At 34.3% G+C, this 18,485-nt stretch overlaps 1 protein-coding gene across 6 annotated transcripts in view; it reads right to left on the bottom strand.

Annotated features, from left to right (window-relative positions):
* LARP1B (La ribonucleoprotein 1B) overlaps window positions 1–18,485 on the bottom strand; it is a 95,701-nt gene that overhangs the window by 43,937 nt on the left and 33,279 nt on the right. For 5 of the 6 annotated variants that reach the window (XR_004230266.1, XM_031942670.1, XM_031942668.1 and 2 more), the window contains 2 exons: window positions 18,166–18,340; window positions 12,075–12,247 (listed from right to left, as the gene is read on the bottom strand). Coding sequence is in view for 5 of the 6 variants with exons in the window: in XM_031942670.1 (XP_031798530.1) it covers window positions 12,075–12,247; window positions 18,166–18,340 (348 nt within the window). In the remaining variant the exon portion in view is untranslated. Of the gene's footprint in view, window positions 1–12,074; window positions 12,248–13,796; window positions 18,341–18,485 lie in introns of those variants that run through there. The other variant, XM_031942672.1, reaches the window with a different exon arrangement.

An 18,485-nucleotide genomic window follows, 5' to 3' on the forward strand; every position in this document is an offset into this window, starting at 1 on the left:
GGAGAGACTTACACGAACTGATGCTGAGTGAAATGAGCAGGACCAGGAGATCAATATATACTTCAACAACAATACTATATGATGACCAGTTCTGATGGACCTGGCCATCCTCAGCAACGAGATCAACCAAATCATTTCCAATGGAGCAGTAATGAACTGAACCAGCTATGCCCAGAGAAAGAACTCTGGGAGATGACTAAAAACCATTACATTGAATTCCCAATCCCTATATTTATGCACACCTGCATTTTTGATTTCCTTCACAAGCTAATTGTACAATATTTCAGAGTCTGATCTTTTTGTACAGCAAAATAACGTTTTGGTCATGTATATTTATTGTGTATATAATTTACATTTTAATGTATTTAACATCTACTGGTCATCCTGCCATCTAGGGGAGGGGGTGGGGGGGGTAAGAGGTGAAAAATTGGAACAAGAGGTTTGGCAATTGTTAATGCTGTAAAGTTACCCATGCATATAACCTGTAAATAAAAGGCTATTAAATTTAAAAAAACATTCACACTGAGATAAGAGTTTTAAGTGACCTTAAATCTGCAGAAAAGGGTTTTTTTCCTAAAAGAATAAAGAACTAAAAACTAAAAATAAAGAACTAAAAACTAAAAATCCAGTCCTATTCCTCATCAAAAAATGATGGAGCACAGCCAATATGCTCCTTTTGGATGAAGAATGTCCAATAACTCCCTGTCAGACAGGGTCACTATCCAACAATTTTCCTTAGCTGCTATTCTTAGTTATTACCTTAGCTATTTTTTTTTAGAAAGGCTCAAAAAGCCTTTCTCAAAAAAGATCACAGAAAATTCAGCCACTCTGAATGTCACTCTGAAAATTACATGTGAAATATATTTTAGATTTAAAAAGAAAAGCAAGCTGAATGTGAGATCTCTAATTTCATGTTATCTGGTGTGTGTTAAGTTCATAATGCTTTTTAAAGCAATAGGGAAGAGGGGAAAAAAGTGTTCGCGGAGAAGTATAGAACTGTTTAGCTGAATTTGTTTGTTTGTTTTTTTTTAAATCAATCAAAACTTATTTTTATTCAATTAGGTTTGGGTGAAATTGCATGTTCCTCTGCCCACTGGAATATTCTTAAAATATAAAGTCATCACCTGAAAGACAAGAAAAAAATTTAAAACTCTCTTTTGTTATTACAGAAGAAAGGGATCTAAAACTAAAGGGCTTAACTTAATGTGAGCAGATATCCAGGATATTGAACATCAAGAAAATTCTTTAACCTTAACTGATCCTGTCACTACTTCACAGCAATAGTAGTCTCCAGAGTAGGACCCAGAAAGAAAATGATATTTGAAATGTAGGCCGACATTGGCACCCTCACAAAAATCTTTATCAGATGATGACCTACTCCTCAAAGTATTGCAAGATTGTCAGTTCCCAAACTTGGTGGGGTTCACTGCACACCTCACAAATATAACCATCGGCATTGTACTTCAATGTCCCTTCAAGGAACTAAATTAACATGTTCCATTATTAAAATGAAACAAGTGTCTTAACCCTCATAAAATGGCTAAATGTCTTAGATTCCTAACAAAGAAATTGCAAAAATAATTTTACCACAAGCAAACAAAAAATGGCAGAGCTGACACTTCTACTTCTTAAGTCTTCATTTAAAAATTTTAAAACCCATTAAAATGCAATAGCTTAATAAATTTGCAACTGATTGTACTTTGCTCACAACAATTCTTTTGAGTAATGAGTGTAAAAGATTCCATTTTATGATGGGGAAAACAAAGGTACAGGACAGTTTACAGAAGCTCACATAGATAGGAGAGCAGCTATACTGGGATCTTTGTTTGGGACTCAGTTTCTTTCTGCAAAACAGATATTAAGATATCTACTTCACTGAAATGATGTTTGGAAAACTCTTAACAATTAAAATTTAGCCAAAATCTAACTGAACAGGGTTGAAAAATGGAAAGCATAATTGAGTCAACACATGCCAAAAGGTATTTTTCCCTCATTATCATGCTACTTTTATCATATTTTTTAAATGATAGGAGTCATTAAAAATAGTCCTAAAATATGGAGACCCTAGAATGAGAACTTAGTTACTGTGTCAGTTTTATAGTAGGATTATGCATCTAACTAGTTAGAATGGCAGGGGGTACATGGTAGGGGTACAATGTGACATGAGTGCCCCACACTGAACAAGATCCATTTGGGGTCCTAACTTTTATTTCTATTTATCAAATATATTAAGCTTTACTAATATTTAATATGAAGTTTGGTATTAGTGCCCTCACCCAAGATATGCTCAAATGGTCACCCAGATTCTCCTGATAAAAGAAGGGGGATGAGCAGGGTTCTCTTTTGTCCCTCCTTTTCAATCAATGACAACTTTGTGATTAAGGAGATTTATAGATATTTCCTAGTTTTGATTAAGCTAACCCTTACAAAATTAGGAAAAGTCATGGACTGGAGACAATAATAATGACTTGAGCAAAAATAAACAAGAAAAATCACTAATTGTGAAAGAGGCTCACCAGCAGCTACGTTACAAAGAAGCAGCAATAACATTTACTCATCTGGTTATCTGAAAAATGCATCTTATCGATATCCAATTTTTGTTAATAATAAATAGTCTATAGTGGCTTTTCATTAATTAATGATGGTATAAATGAGCAAGACATTCAAAAACCTAAATTTTTTGCCAAAAATATGCCAGCTATCCAAACTCTCATATGTGAACTAAAAATTTTATAATGTTTAATTTCCAAAGAACTATTTCAATAGTTCATTTTAATCCACTTGGTAAAAACAACAACCATTATGTTGACTATGTTGGCATGAAAATAATGGAAATTTCTTATAGCAAAATCTTAGCCGAAAAATTTGCAAAATTGACAGATGGCAGTGAACATTGAGTATCATGATTTACTGAGTGCACCCAATGATGTCCTCCTTCCTTTTGCATACACATGTCTTTGTAAGTTCTTTTTTTTTTCCACTACAAGTTATTAAAAATCAAGCAATATGTCAACTTGGAACAGACTTTCAAAAAAGGCCAAGTATCCAAGAACAAGATTTTCAAAAACAACGAAGCATAATCAATAATTTCTCATTTAAAAAGCTATTATTTTTAGCAAGAGTAAAAAAGGTTTTTGGTATAGTTAATAAAATTTAAATTATTTTTGAAAATTTCTTGTCTCATTTTGTATCCTTTTGAATTTCTATTTTTTGAGTCATTTATATGACAAACATGCATAAGTACATTCATTAAGTACATTCATTCAACTCATATACACGCACATACTTAAATAGGTACATTCACATCATTATGTGGTGCTCAGAACTATTCTACTTTAGGACAGAAAATGCCATTCTGAAATCAGAAAAGGAACTAAGGAAACTAAATGTAAATCAACACATGCTATGGTCAATTCTTTTTTTTTTTTTTTAAATCTCTCCTATGGTTTTTCCCTTTTGCTCTTATTTTTCTCTCCCAACAATTCATAAAACAGTGTGTATTAAAAATTAATGGAAAAAAAAAAACTATTTTACTAAGAGGTACAAGATCACTTAAGAGGCAGCTGAGTGGCACAGTAGAAAAAAGCACATGATCTGGAATAAGGAAATCATTTTCTTGAGTTTACTTATTAGCTGTGTGACCCTGGGCAAGTCACTCAAATCCACTCGAATGCCTCAGTTCAGTGCATAAGGAAATGGCAAAACATTCCTCTATCTTTGCCAAGAAAACCTCATGGACATTGTAGTCCATGAAGTCACAAATAATTGGATATGATTGAACCACAAGACTACCAAATTTGGAGCTCAACAGTGAGCCCAAGTAGCTCAAAGTCCTTATATTATTATAAAATAAGCACTTGAGGCACTTCCTCAAGCCCCAGTCCATAAAGTAGTCTGGTACAATTGAAAAGATACCAAACTTGGAAAAAAGGGATATGTAGGTTATAGCCTGCATTTCTTTGCTATAAAAATATGCACAAGCCAGAAACCTTCAGCCTCAGGGCTGTTAAAAAGATAAAAATGTCTAACCGTTATTGTTGTTATAAGCAAAGTACTTTGCAATCCCTAAAGTAATGTAAAATTTGTTATTTATTGACAGGAATCTACAGTTAAATTGGGATAAAGTATTGATAAGTATCAATATGCAGCAAATATATTTTTCTTTATGACAATACTTTTTTAAAAAAAGCTTTACAATAACTCAAAGGGAGGAATAAAATCATAAATGAATATGATAATTAGTTTAAATTAAGTTCTGTCCTCAAGGAGAAAAAGAAATATGCTTATATCTTGTAAAATACTTGAAGATTTCCTTTCTTTCACTGGTTCAATTTTGGTTTCAAACACCTGAGATAAATTAATGTAAATTTAAATTAGTCAAATTGAATAATTAAGAAACTAATGAAAATCATAGATAACAAATACCTCCCGACTCAGAGCAGGAAGTTAGGAATTACTCATAAAAAGGTAAAAATGCAGGACTTTGAGTCTAAATACTCACATTCAAATTTGGCCTCAGTTGTACATTGGTTTTGTAACCTTGGGTAAGTAAATTAGTCTCCCTAAGCTGGTTTCCACCTAACTTTAAATTTAAGGACTTCTATTTTATACACTGTGAGAAGTAGTATCAGATGTTCTTGCTTGTTTTTCTTAGTGACCACTATTTTGGGGGCTGAAATTACTGAAGTACAAGCAGCAAAAGGGAAAATTTTTAAATAAGAAATTAAAATTTTATTTAAAAGCACTATTATTTCCTTGCTATGGGCATGGAAACCCAGACCTACAATGGGCTAACAGAAGAAGGAAGAGTAAAACAAAGACTACAAATGTACAGCAGTTGAACAGGAATACAGAGGGGACCATGGTACAGGATGAAGGCAGGAGAAAACAGAGAGCCAAGGGATAACATTAAGATTTAATCTTCCAAGCAATCCAGCTAGGCCATCTCAGAACATGGAGGAGAAAGCTGCTGGAAGAACCTGAGAAGTTTTTTAGTTGGAGACAATAGATAAATGTCACAGAGGCTAAGTCAGGACTGCTTAAAGGAAAAACTTCGAATAAGACAACTATTGAAAGTGTTAAGAATTGCCTAAAAAGGCAGCGTTCTGTCAATGTCAGAGACTATATAAATAGTCTCTTATATTTACTTATAAAATTTGTTTAGAGGACTTTTCTAGATATTCAGTTGTACTGGGGGGCAGAATCATGGGCTCCAGGGCCTCAGTTTAAAGAAGGGGTTCAGTACAGCTTTCTCCCCATTCCTCATCAACTATACCATTTTAATACTTCTCTCAATGTCTCTATCACCTTTCTAAGGCCAGACTATGTTGAGAACTCTACCCCCTTTTCTCCTTCACTCTTTCCAGACTTTTCAGCTGGACACCCTCCCTCCCATTAAAATGTAAAGATCCTTGTAGACATGGTCATATTTTTTTTTAACGTGTATCACATAGCACTGTGCCTAGCACATACCAGGTACATAATGTTTACTGACTAAATAGTTTGAGATGCTGTGTAAAATATAGACAACAGTTGATATGGAGTCAGAAAGAAGGCATCACTTCTTTGCAAGAGGTTGGGGAAGAGGCAGACTATAGGTAGGGCACTGTGTATGCAATGATAGATATATTGTTTTGGGGGTTTTTTTTGGTTTTTTATTTTGTTTTTGCTGAGGCAATTGAGTTTAGCTTGCCCAGGGTCACACAGCCCAGAAGTGTTAAGTGTCTGAGACCAAATTTGAACTGGGGTCCTCCTGACTTCAGGGCTGATGCTCTATCGACTAAGCTATCTAGCTGCCGCGAGCTATGGTTTTGTTGAACTAAAAATGTGCTTTTTTCCCTAACCTTTTTTTTTTCCCTTTCTTACAAAGGATGGTTCTCTAGGAAAGATAGAGTTAAGGGAAATCTTGGGAAATGTGAAGATGCAATTAACTTGTTAAAAGGGAGCACAGAGAAATAGATGTTACCAGGGGAGAAAAGAAAGCTGGTGAATTAAGTTCAAGAGACTCATTTTCAAAAACAAAATAGAAAGGAACCTTCCAAAATAAAAGGCACATATTTGGAACTATCTTTCACTGATCCCCTCTGTTATCACAAACAAGATATATTGTGTTTTTAAATCTTATTTCTTTTTCATTGCACAATGTTAAAGATGGACATGTCTGATCAATGAGAACTCTGGCAGTCATTGGATTTTCATTCAAAATATAGCTTGGAAGAGAAAAACTAAAAATATATATTAAAGACCTATGCAGAAATTTTCTGCAGACATCACAAAGCAGTGCTTTTCCAGTACCATTCTTCACCATTGTGAAGAGAAGATGAAAAATTATATTACACTTGTTCTCTGGGATAACCCAAGTCATGAAGTTTTTCTGTTTTAAAATAAATATCCATAATTCTACCACCAGTAGTGAGAAACTTTCATAATTATATCAAAAATAAATCCTTCACATGAGTTTCTGAAGTAGGATTCTAAGAATTAGCTGGTGCTGCCACCTTTGCCCTCCCTCACAGTGGCCGCTCCATACCTTCCCTCTCACCTGAAACCTCCAATGTTCCTACTTATACCTGCTTCTTTCAAAAAAAAAAAAAAAAAAAAAGGACTTTTCCTCCAACCATACTCAGAGGCTGTCCTCTTGGAACACTTTAATCCCTTGTTACACTCTATGGCTTAGTCATACTTCTCTGCCAAGACCAAACCCTTAAAACTTGGACCTTTATTTCTATGCTCTCTTCCATCTTTATTGTCGCACATGTTTCCTTCTTTGATGGCTACAGATGTCTGTGGGTTTCCTCAATTAAGAAATATATACATATTTCAGTTTCACTGCCTAATTGTACTCTGCTAAAAAAGCAGCTACCTAGAACACTAGACTCAAAACCAGAAGGTCTGCATTTAAATCTATGAAATCTATGAAACTCAGCTGAATGAATCTGAGTCCTTTAACCTTTCTCAGTCCCATTTTTTTTTCTGTAAAATGGGAGTAACACCACTACCTCAAAAGACTGTAAAGTTCTTTGAAAGCCTTAAAGCACTACATAAATGTTAGATAACTATTATATTCACTGCTTCTACTTTTCCTGTAGCTCATTCCTCATCCCCCTGAGGTCTAGCTTCCAAACTTACTACTCAACTAAAATTATTTCCTTCAAAGTTACCAACAACAATTTTTCAAGGACAAGAGTAGAAAGCCTTTTTCCCCAGTCAATGCTTTTTGACTTCTCTCCCACAACCTTTTCTTGGAGCCTTCATGATGCTTCCTATCTCCTGGCTTTCCTACCTATGTGGCCATTTCTTCAGTCTCCCTTTGCCAGCTCATCATCCATGTCTAGCCTTAATGTGGGTATATTCCAAAGCCTTATCCAAGGCCCTCTTCTCTTTTTTAGTGATATACTATTACTGTGATTTCTAGGCAGATGGCTCCCTAGTCTATATTTATACCCCAGCTTTCGGAGCTCCAATTCTGTATCATATCAAATATGGATATTTCACAAGCATTTCAAATTCATGCCCTGAACAGAATCGCCTTTCCTAACTCCTTCTTAACTTGCTAATTCATATCTCATTCATATCACCAGCGTTTAACTGCTTCTTTCCTCTCCTTTATCCTGCCCCCCCATCTCCCCACCCCCTTTCCCAGAAAGCTGCCAGGTCTTCCTAATTTTACCTCTAAAGAATATCTCAATTCTGTCCTCTTATCTCACTCTGGTTATGTTATCTCACTCTGGTTATGTTATCTCACTCTGGTTATGTTATCTCACTCTGGTTATGTTATCTCACTCTGGTTACGTCAAAGTATCCTACTAACAGCTCTGTTTCAGTGAAAAAGTCAAAACGAGTACTTACCTAATTCAGCTTGCCTCTGTTGAAATTCATCCCCATACGTATAAAGTTTTATCCTACCTTCACCCCTTTTCATGTTTTTCCCCCCCAAAAGAATGTAAGCTCCCTGAAGTAAGGTAATCAATTTTTCTTTGAATTTATAGTGTCCTGCACATAGTAAGAGCAAATTAAGTGCTTGTTAGCTTTATCATTAACAATCATACTTTCCATTAAAGTTAAAGCTCATGTTACCTACTAAATCTTTCCTTATACCTTGTTCCCATCCCGTCTTACAGAGCTTCCTCACAAGTTTTGTATTTACTTTGTATATATGACATGTTTTCCCCAAGAACAATGTACTCTCCTTAAGAAGTACTGTTTATGGATAATTTCAGAAAGGCCTGGAGAGACTTACACGAACTGATGCTGAGTGAAATGAGCAGGACCAGGAGATCATTATATACTTCAACAACAATACTATATGATGACCCGTTCTGATGGACCAGGCCATCCTCAGCAACGAGATCAACCAAATCATTTCTAATGGAGCAGTAATGAACTGAACTAGCTATGCCCAGAAAAAGAAACTCTGGGAGATGACTAAAAACCATTACATTGAATTCCCAATCCCTATATTTATGCACACCTGCATTTTTGATTTCCTTCACAAGCTAATTGTACAATATTTCAGAGTCTGATTCTTTTTGTACAGCAAAATAATGTTTTGGTCATGTATACTTATTGTGTATCTAATTTATATTTTAATATATTTAACATCTACTGGTCATCCTAACCATCTAGGGGAGGGGGTGGGGGGGTAAGAGGTGAAAAATTGGAACAAGAGGTTTGGCAATTGTTAATGCTGTCAAGTTACCCATGTATATATCCTGTAAATAAAAGGCTATTAAATCAAAAATATATATATATATATATAAAAAAAAAAAAAAGAAGTACTGTTTATTTCATCTTTGCATACTCACCGCATAGCACAGTATATGGCTTAAAGTAGTTACAAATATTGGTTGATTATCTGGCCATGGGCTACTTCCTCATCTCTTATATAAGTGAAACTAAATGTACTCCACGGTCCCTTCTAGGAAGATTTTGAAATGCATTTTATATGTATGCTGTACATGAAAATTAAACCCCATGTATTTAATATCACATCTATTTTTGGTAAAGTATGGTGAAGAAATTGCATTTTTTGAAATAGGTGAGATACTTAAATAGTTAAAATTCACAATAAAGGATACAGTGTAGTATAGTAAGTAGACAGACTACACCTTGGAGTCAAGAGTACTTCAAGTTTTTTAATGTCTTATCTACTGTACATGTTAGCTATAAGACCTTGGGCAAATCACTTTAATTTTTTAGGGTTCATGAAACTCATAGTATAAATTATCCAACAGTTGCCAATTTGCACTGATAAAGAGAATCTGGCCAACATGAACTCCGTATACAAATGAAATCAGAGTCTAAAGGAAAAAATAGCTATTACTATTTATCATTTGCAGTTTGGGTTAATATTTTTTTTAAAGCTTTAATTTAATTTAATAAATTATTATGAATGCACTGAGGTGAATTTACACGTTTTTACATGAATTTACATGTTTCTGTTAGATAAGAAGTTAATGGGAAGAATCTAAATTCAATACAATTTAGAAATGAGTATGGTCATTTTTGACAAACTATTTTCAAAGACTGCAATTACATGAAGTACTTGTATACCCCACCATTTCTTCAGCAAAATATATGAAATTCTCCATACTTTCATAAACAGGTGCCTTGCCTAATAAGTCAATAACAAAGTTCGCCTAGTTATTTTTCAAATTTTCAAAAAACAACAATTTTAAGATGGAAACCACTATTCTCTAATATTTAAAAACTATGAATGTTGCTAAAACAATGATTTGCAAACACAAATAATTATTTCTCTAAAATTGTGAGGCCTAGTATGTTAGAGTTTAATGTTTCACAAGATATGCAGACCTCATTGGCAATTTGAGATTACCTAATAATTGCTCAATTGTCTTTTATGGATGAGACTACTGGAAGGGCCATTTCTGCCCCTATAGTCTACTGGTTTCAACTCAAAATACTGATCTATGCTCAGTAAAAGACATTCTTTGATCAATGTAAATGAAAGTCCCTTTCACTTATGTAAAGAAGCAATAAAGTTATTGTCAGCAAGTAACTTCTTTCCCTTCCCCTCCTGCAAATAACTTTTGTCAATGGGTTTGGATACTTGACATTTTTTATATGTGATATAGAAAACACAGAAATTTGTGAATGTAATAAAAAGCTAAGACGTGGAATACAACAATCTGAACAAGCCTATAATTTCATCATGCTGCTGCTACTCAAGTAAGCAACTCCAACAAGGATAAAAAATCATCCTATGTATTTTTTTTTAAATCTGCAAAGGAGACTCTAAAACCCACCTTCATAACACAGCTCAAAATTTAACATTTAAGAGAACTGATTTCCACACCTGAATCTCTCTATCCTGCCTTCCTCATGCTTTGGTCTCAGCAGACATCAAGCTATCTAATAATCTAAATGTAACTCAAGATAATTAAATTATTCTCATTTTCTCTACTCCAGGACTTTTTTATTTTAAATGCCTTAATTACTCTCATAACCTCTTCTGATAGTTTCTAAGTATTCTCAAGCCCTAATTTTAAGTAATCTTTGAAGAGCTAAAGTCAAATTTATAGCAAAATTCTGCTTTTGATTAACTCTAAATTATGTAAAACTTAAATCAACTCTTTAATTTCATCAACTTAAATTTCCAATATTCCACGTTTCATCGACTACTATTACTATCAAAATTTTTTCAACTCCCATTTTATGTTCCATTGACAAATTTAATAAACATTCTCTCTGTCAGTCAAGCCAATTAAAAAGCACTAAGGCCAAGACCAAGAAATAGTTATTTTAGATCATCCCAGACTAAAAAAATAGGCATTGGTAACATTTCAGTATGGCCCTTGATTTTATAATAACTGTCTTTTAAAAAAAATTTCCTGGTAATTAAAATTCAAAGTCAAAACAAAGCAAGAATTTCCTATTTTCCCTAGAATTATGAGCCTGAAAAATTTATCACAAGAGACAAGTTACCTTTGACATTAATTACAGAATTATTACCTAGGACTCTGTGTGTGAGGGGGGGGAGGGAGGGAATTGTTTAGCTACCAACTCAGACTTCACATTCTGAGAGGGTGACAAAGAAATCCTTACTTATTTGCATGCCAAAATTTAAATTCTTGAAACTCCTTATTTTGTATTGTCCTAAAAGAAAAATATAAAGCATATCACAGTCAACTTTATTTTTAAGAGACACTGAGCCGTAGATTCACATACACACACACACACACACGCACACGCACATCCTGACCTTTTCTTACCCTTCTTGGTAAGAATGCAACTAAAATAGCAAAAAAAAAAAAAAAAAAGGAAACTGAAGGGGTACAATCATCTGAGGAATGGTTCAATTACATTCATATAGTATATGAATGTAACTGAACACTACTGAGTAATAAATGATGGGAGATGGTTTCAAAGAAACCAAGAAGACAAAACAAACTGACTGATGCAGAATCTAAACAACATTTTACACTATAATGACAAACTCTGATCAAAACAAAGACTAACCAGTCTGGAAGATTCATGACCAAATAGGCTGCCCATCTGCTGGCAGAAGTGATGGACTCATGATGGCAGACTGAAACATTATGAGGAAGGCTGGGGGAGAGGGGAAGAAGGAATGTTGTAATGGGCAATGTGTAAATTTACTTTACTTGACTATGCCTATGTATAGGAAATTTTGTTTTTCGTACTCTCATTTGAGGGGAGGGGCAGAGGGGACAGGTGGGAGAGAAAGATCTTTGAAAAAATAATAAAAAAATCAACCCATAGTGTGTGTTCCACATCAAAAATTAACTATACAAGAAAGTTCTTAACTATTAACTTTCCAAGCACCATGAAGAACATTATCTCATTTTGTAAAAATATAAGAAAATTTCAAGGCTTTTGAGAAATGCTTTGTACACTTCAATAGTATACATTTTAAGGTTGTGCATATGATCTGAGTAATGCAGTGCTGCCTCAATTTAAAATTTCAGATTGTGGCCTTCAAGCTTTACATACATAAGAAATTGTGGTGTGTGTTTTTATGTAAACATTCTCTTACTCATCCTAAGCCTGCTCTAATAGATACTGTCCCTTATCCGGGAATGGTAATAGCTTACCTTTAATTTAACTGGGGACGGACGATGCCTCTTTTTTACTTCTATCCAAGGCTCCGAGTCCAGATCAGGCAAACTGGTAGACAACCCTCTAGACATTGTTTGAAGGTTACTTGTTTCAATATTTTTCTTTGGACTCAATGGACTTCCCATTCTTGGAGAACTTGGGGCAGACTCTAAAATTTTAAATTAGTTCTACAGTTAAAACAACTGTGCTTACTTTTCTATTACACATCTTACATTTTCTTGAACTTGGGTGTTGAAAATGTTACTCCATGTAAGAATGATGATTAATCAATAAACCTAAGTTAATAACTTATACTACTTGTTTTCTAAAATTTTTATGGCTTTTACAACTCAAAGTGTTCTTTAACTGTTAAGTATTAAGTCTTAAAGAATGAAGCCTTCATTAAACACAGGAAAGATACAGAAAGGACAGTCAAATCCTTGTGCAGACCTGTGAATGTGCTTCAATCTTGCTTTGGAAGGACCACCACACATTTACTATTTAACCTCTTTGACAAAACTGTCAAGAAGTGGGTCACTTATTAAACATCAGGAGAATAGAGATATTTAGGGATACTTGTCCATGAAAAACTGGATTGAAATCTGCAGATAAAATAATTTCTTGTGAAATTCTAAGAGGGAACATTAACTTTCTTTCATTATCCTGGCCCATATTATAATGAATCTGTGAATAGTTATTTGCCAGAATTCCATGATTTTACCATTATGCAAAAAGTAAACAATCCTATTTTGAGTATTTTCCTCAAGTATGAAGGCAAATTACCTAATTATCTCTCCAAATGATCTTTCCTTTAGAAAAAGACATTTTCAAAGGTGAGTTATCTCTTCTAAAAAGTATTTTAGGTTTCTATACATGTCCTATGTCGTCTATAAGGCAGGCAACTTCAGTTCTATGGAACTGCACTGGTAAATATGTTCAAGTTATGATATTTCAGTTTGATCCTTGATCCATATAACCACATTTTCCTGAATATTTCATTGAATTAATATCACATCTATTTTTGGTAAAGTATGGTGAAGAAATTGCATTTTTTTAAATAGGTGAGATACCTAAATAGTTAAAATTCACAATAAAGGATACAGTGTAGTATAGTAAGTAGACACTACATCTTGGAGTCAAGAGTACTTCAAGTTTTAATGTCTTATCTACTGTACATGTTAGCTATAAGACCTTGGGCAAAGTATGTTTACTAGATTTAAAAGGGTACAATATCACCTACTTTAACTCATCTAGCTATTAATTTAGAAAGGTAAACATTTCTGTGACTCTACAAAATCATGTGGGACTAAATTGAAATACACCAAGTTTGAAAGGAAAATGGCAGGTGGAGAAGAGAAACTACCACACATTTAAAAATGAGAAATATGATTTTATAATGAAATAATTTATAGGACATACATAAACAATAAAAGTGCACAAGCAAATCAATTTTAAAAGATGGAATCCCAAGTCATAAAAGGAACTACTATTGCTAGAGATGACTCCATTTTCTCTATTCTCTATTATCTCTAGCAGGGGAAAAAATAAAAGTAAAACAGAAAAGTCATAATAGAAAAATCCTATAGACAATCAGGAGCCCCAAGTTCTAATTTCAATTCTACCACTAAATAGTTATAAGCAAATTATCCTATTGGCCTTGGTTTCCTCATTTGTAAAACAGGTGATATACCCTGCTTGCCAGATTTGCTGTGTCCAGCAAGTTTATGAATATAAAACTACTTTTTTTTTTTTAACCATTAATGCAAATCTATGTAGAAATGTAAAATTGTTTGAAGAAAAAAATAAAATATGGAACATAGGCTATTCCTTAAAGTTCTACATGGGATTTTTCGGATGATGCCAAATTCATTTTTATGAAACAAATATTCTTGGAAATTAAAAATACAAATACTGGAAGTACAAAGACATTTTTGGTCTGAAAAAGCAATGAAATGCTTTTAAACAAGACATATACAATATAGCAGAAATTTTTAAAAACTACTACAAATTACTATATTTTAGAAATTTTAAAGTGCAAGATTCTTATACTCAATACCAACACTGAACAAATTGATGTCTATCTATTGAAGATCATGTGAACTCTAAATGGAGACACACACTCCTAGGTCAATACAAGTGTCAGTATAAATTAAAAATTTTTTAAATCTTTCTAAGTCTATAACTGGATACTATAATTCAGAATATGAAATATTTAAAAGGCATTGCCTTCTCCCAAAATCTTAAACCATTTCCTTCCCATTTTTTCCCATGGTTCCAATGCTAAGAAAAATAATTCCCAATAATTCCCATAATTCTCTCTCAAACGAGACATACCATATTTTTACATATTTAAATGTTGGAAACTTACAGATTTGCCCAATTGATTCTGGGTAGCTTTCTATATGGTATATTTCTTAAACTGAAAACAAAGCTTCCTTTAAAAAAGTTAAAACCTAGACTTTTTTTAAACTAATGCTTCATTACTTTAAAATTTTAATTAACACTTATTCAGATAATTCCAGTAAAAATTTTGCCGGCAAATGCCATGCAGCCCTATACCAGAGGCGCAGGTTTTTCTAATTCTGTATTATCAAAACAACTGAGATTTCATCAGTGTTTGGGTGCTTCATCCACCAATGAAGATGTCAATCCCTCCCCTCTAAGCTTAGACTAGAAGGTATCATAAGAAGCCTTGGACAATAGAACTCTAACCTGGTGACTGCTCACCACCTGTTGATGAGACTAGCTAGACTGGTCAACTGCCAGACACATATGGCTATCTACACTTAAAGCCTTTCCCCCTAGGTAGGCCTACCAGATCACACTCACAAGGGAGCAAAATAACTAGTAAAACCCTACTTTACTTTCACGCTATAAAAAGGCTTCAAAACAGGATTTAATGGAGATATCCCACACTACATTTTTGGGGAGAAGAAAAAGGTATCTAAAAGGCAAAATTACTTACCAATAAACTTGGTTCTCCAAAGTACATCATGTCACCTCCCCATTACACCTGCTGACATGACTTTATCCATGTTAAGAGAACCACAGCCTTTGGGGCATGAATAAACTTGAATATAATTAAAAACCTAACCTTTGACATGGCACCTAACTATAATTCACCTATCAAAATACATGTCTTTATAGACATATACCTATATCAATAATTTCACAATGGACATGCAGTCAAAGACCTTATCAAATAGGTAAACTACGTGCCAAAAGAAATAAAATCTTGCTAACAATAAGAGTCCAAAGGCAAGCTCTAGCAGTCAAGCCCTCTTCCATTTTCAAAATGTTTAATTCTGATGAATAACAGTGTCCATTACTAGAAGATATTCAGGTATCGCTATGATTACTTGACAAGTAATATGTAGCATACTTAAATGTTAAATATATGTAATATATTGTATGTAGCATACTTAAATATACATGGTAGTTCTGGGGGAGTTCATAAAGTACCCTCCTGAGTGACCACTGTATGTGTTTTTGAAAAAGAATTCTATCTTACCATTCCTCTTCTAATCAAGTTGCTCTTTAAGCTTTCCTGATGCAATAAAGTCCTCTGCTCGTTGCAAAGGCCAATCAACATTAGATAAGTCAACCTGATTTAAGAAAGATTCTATAAAAAAAGATCAGGGATTTTCCCTTAAGGAAAAGAAAAGATTTGTTTCTGTGATGAAAAGAGGAGCGAAATGTTTGAGAAATAAATGTTTTCCCTTCCCTCCCCCAAATTTCTCAGAAAAGGGCAAATTAAGGGTTTGTCTTTATGCTCTTTAAGTCTCCACCATATTGTTTGATCTGAAAAAGGTTTATACAGACAGAGTCAGGGATCCAGAATTACATTTTTAAAGGCATATTTTTACCACCTTAGCAGACCAAGTTCAAGTGACCAAGACTTACTGGGGAGCTGAATCAAGTTCTTTCAATTAGAATCCTGCCCCCCAACCCCCAATTGGGCAGTAAATTAACAAAGATGGAATTTAAATGAAAACAGCCATATAGCACATATTATTTATCAAGGATTTAATCCTCAAATTTCAAGGAAACTTAACAGCTTCAGAAAATTACATGACTGCTCCTTTCTCTAGTATTCATTCATTAAGCTAAGATTAAATTAAATTTCTTATTTTAGAAATAACCAGAAAATGGTAAAAATGTGTTTGAACACACTTGGACTGTTTCAGAGGCATTAAATTAATATGTGCATGTGTCTGAGTGCTAGTTATAAAAACACACACAAAAAATATACAAGGCATTCTGATTTTTATTATCTTATTTTTTATTAATAATGCAAAGATGATTAATAGACTAATGGCATCTCCATTCTGGCTGACCTGTTTCCCATCTGCCCTGCAAATGTATTTTCCATGGCAACATTATCGGACTATTAACTCTGAAATTCCTATTCTTAGGTCAGGTTAGAACTTCCATCTTGAATCCCATGATGTTTTTACATAATAAAGGAAAAGTAATCTCTGACATGCACAAACAACATACATTAATTACTTGTCGGGAGGCAGTGTCATCTTTCCTTCAATTTTTGAAAAATCACCTGGCCATTTTAACTCCTATAAAATAATGTTACAATGGGTGTTTTCTGGGATTAGAGAGGCACAGAGGTGAAAATCAACAGCTAGGACAATCAAAAGTAGATCAGAAAAGTCAAAATAACGCTTGAGACTGCCCAACATCACTGCTGACTGCATTGGTATTTCAAGTACCTTGAAAAACCATCAATAATACAATTCATGAGTGGAAAAGGTGCCTTCTTTTTCCTTTTCTGTATTTTAAAAATTTAATTGTAAGACATTCTTTAGCAAATGAACACTCACGAATAGATGCAAGATGCAAGAGTCCATCAGTCTACATTTAATTACATACATAACTTCTGTCAGTAGTGAGCAGCTGATGAAGGGTAGATCAATTATCAAACAGCCTCATAGTTTGGAAAATGCCTTCACATTCAAACCTATTTCTGTAACACTGCTGATGCACACAAGCCTGGCAGCAAAAACACACACACTTGCTAGATTTCCAGAATGATAGTTGTAGACTTTCCCTCATCCTGGAAAGAGTAGCCCATGCAGCCCACTTCCATGTTGATGGGCAGAGTTTTTAAGACAACAGCAGTCCTCTAGTCCACCTTAACATCATCTCATAGGCAGACTCTCCATTGTAGTGTTGAACCACGCTCCTGCAATAGGAGTCAGAAAGCAGGCTTTCTTGTGCAGATGAGGACAGTCCCAGTTTCAGATTTGCTGGACCACATAGCTCCAAAAGTGATTAGATTGACTTTTCAATGAGTCACCCATTCCACTGCATATTCCGTTCACATGACATCCAAGTACATCAGGAGATCATCCCACTGACTGAAAAAAGTTCTAGTACACATTTTTCCCGAGGCGGCATGCCTTAAGGATGCTCCAGGAAACCATCTAACACAAAGCAGTTTGTGAAGTGGAAGTCACAACCAGTTTTTAATCCACAAAGTGAGAATAACCTTATAGATAGGCCCTAATTCTGCTTTAACCAGAGTGTAGACAAGGTCTGTGTCCCTTCAAGTCAAGGTTGAAGCACATTGGCAGGGAAATTAAGGGAAGCTTGCATTGTAATTGCGTGTGCTCTACTATACCTGTATTGTGGATAAAAGAATACTTTCCAAGGATGAACACCTGGAATATTCCAATATTAAATTTACTTGGGGGGAAAAAAAGTGGCATATTGTATCTGAAAATCCTCTAGTTGTTTTCCTTATTCATTTACAAAAATATGATTAAATAATCATCAAAATCAAAATCAATTAGGCAGAAACTTCATGCCTACAAAAGTATGAAAACAATCTAAAAGAATGAGAGGTGAGTGAAGAATACAGTTGCAACTTTAACTCTCAGATCCCTGCTTTTGGTAGTTTGTAGCTCTCTATGGGAATTACATGAATAAAATTCAGGGCATCGAAAGTCATAGTGTGAACTTTATTCTTTCTATTGAATCCAAAAAAAGAAACTAAAAAAGGGACAGGAAGATTGGGCCACATAGCCTTTCCTACTGCTAAACTGTCTGTTCTGGAAAAAGAAAAGCCGTTACCAGTATGTGAGCCAAAGGCTTTGCCTGGTATGAACTCTGGGCAGTCGATGAGCTGAGAGAAGTCAGTTTGTGGCACATTACGTGGAGGAGGGCCAGGAATGGGCCATTTTTCTGGTTCCACCTTTTTCCTCATCTTCTGGTCCACTATTTCCACTTCTGTACTATCTTTCAAAGCCTAGATGAAAAACAAATTGTATATTATCAGTTTAACATTACTAAATTCCTAACAATTGGTCAATGTTACTATATCACCAACAGTACCATCTCCCACTTTCCACTTAGGCCTGAAGGCCTTTTAACTTCACAGGCTTAGCCAGAAC

This window comes from Sarcophilus harrisii, chromosome 6, assembly GCF_902635505.1.
Source record: "Sarcophilus harrisii chromosome 6, mSarHar1.11, whole genome shotgun sequence".
Taxonomy (NCBI): Eukaryota; Metazoa; Chordata; class Mammalia; order Dasyuromorphia; family Dasyuridae; genus Sarcophilus; species Sarcophilus harrisii.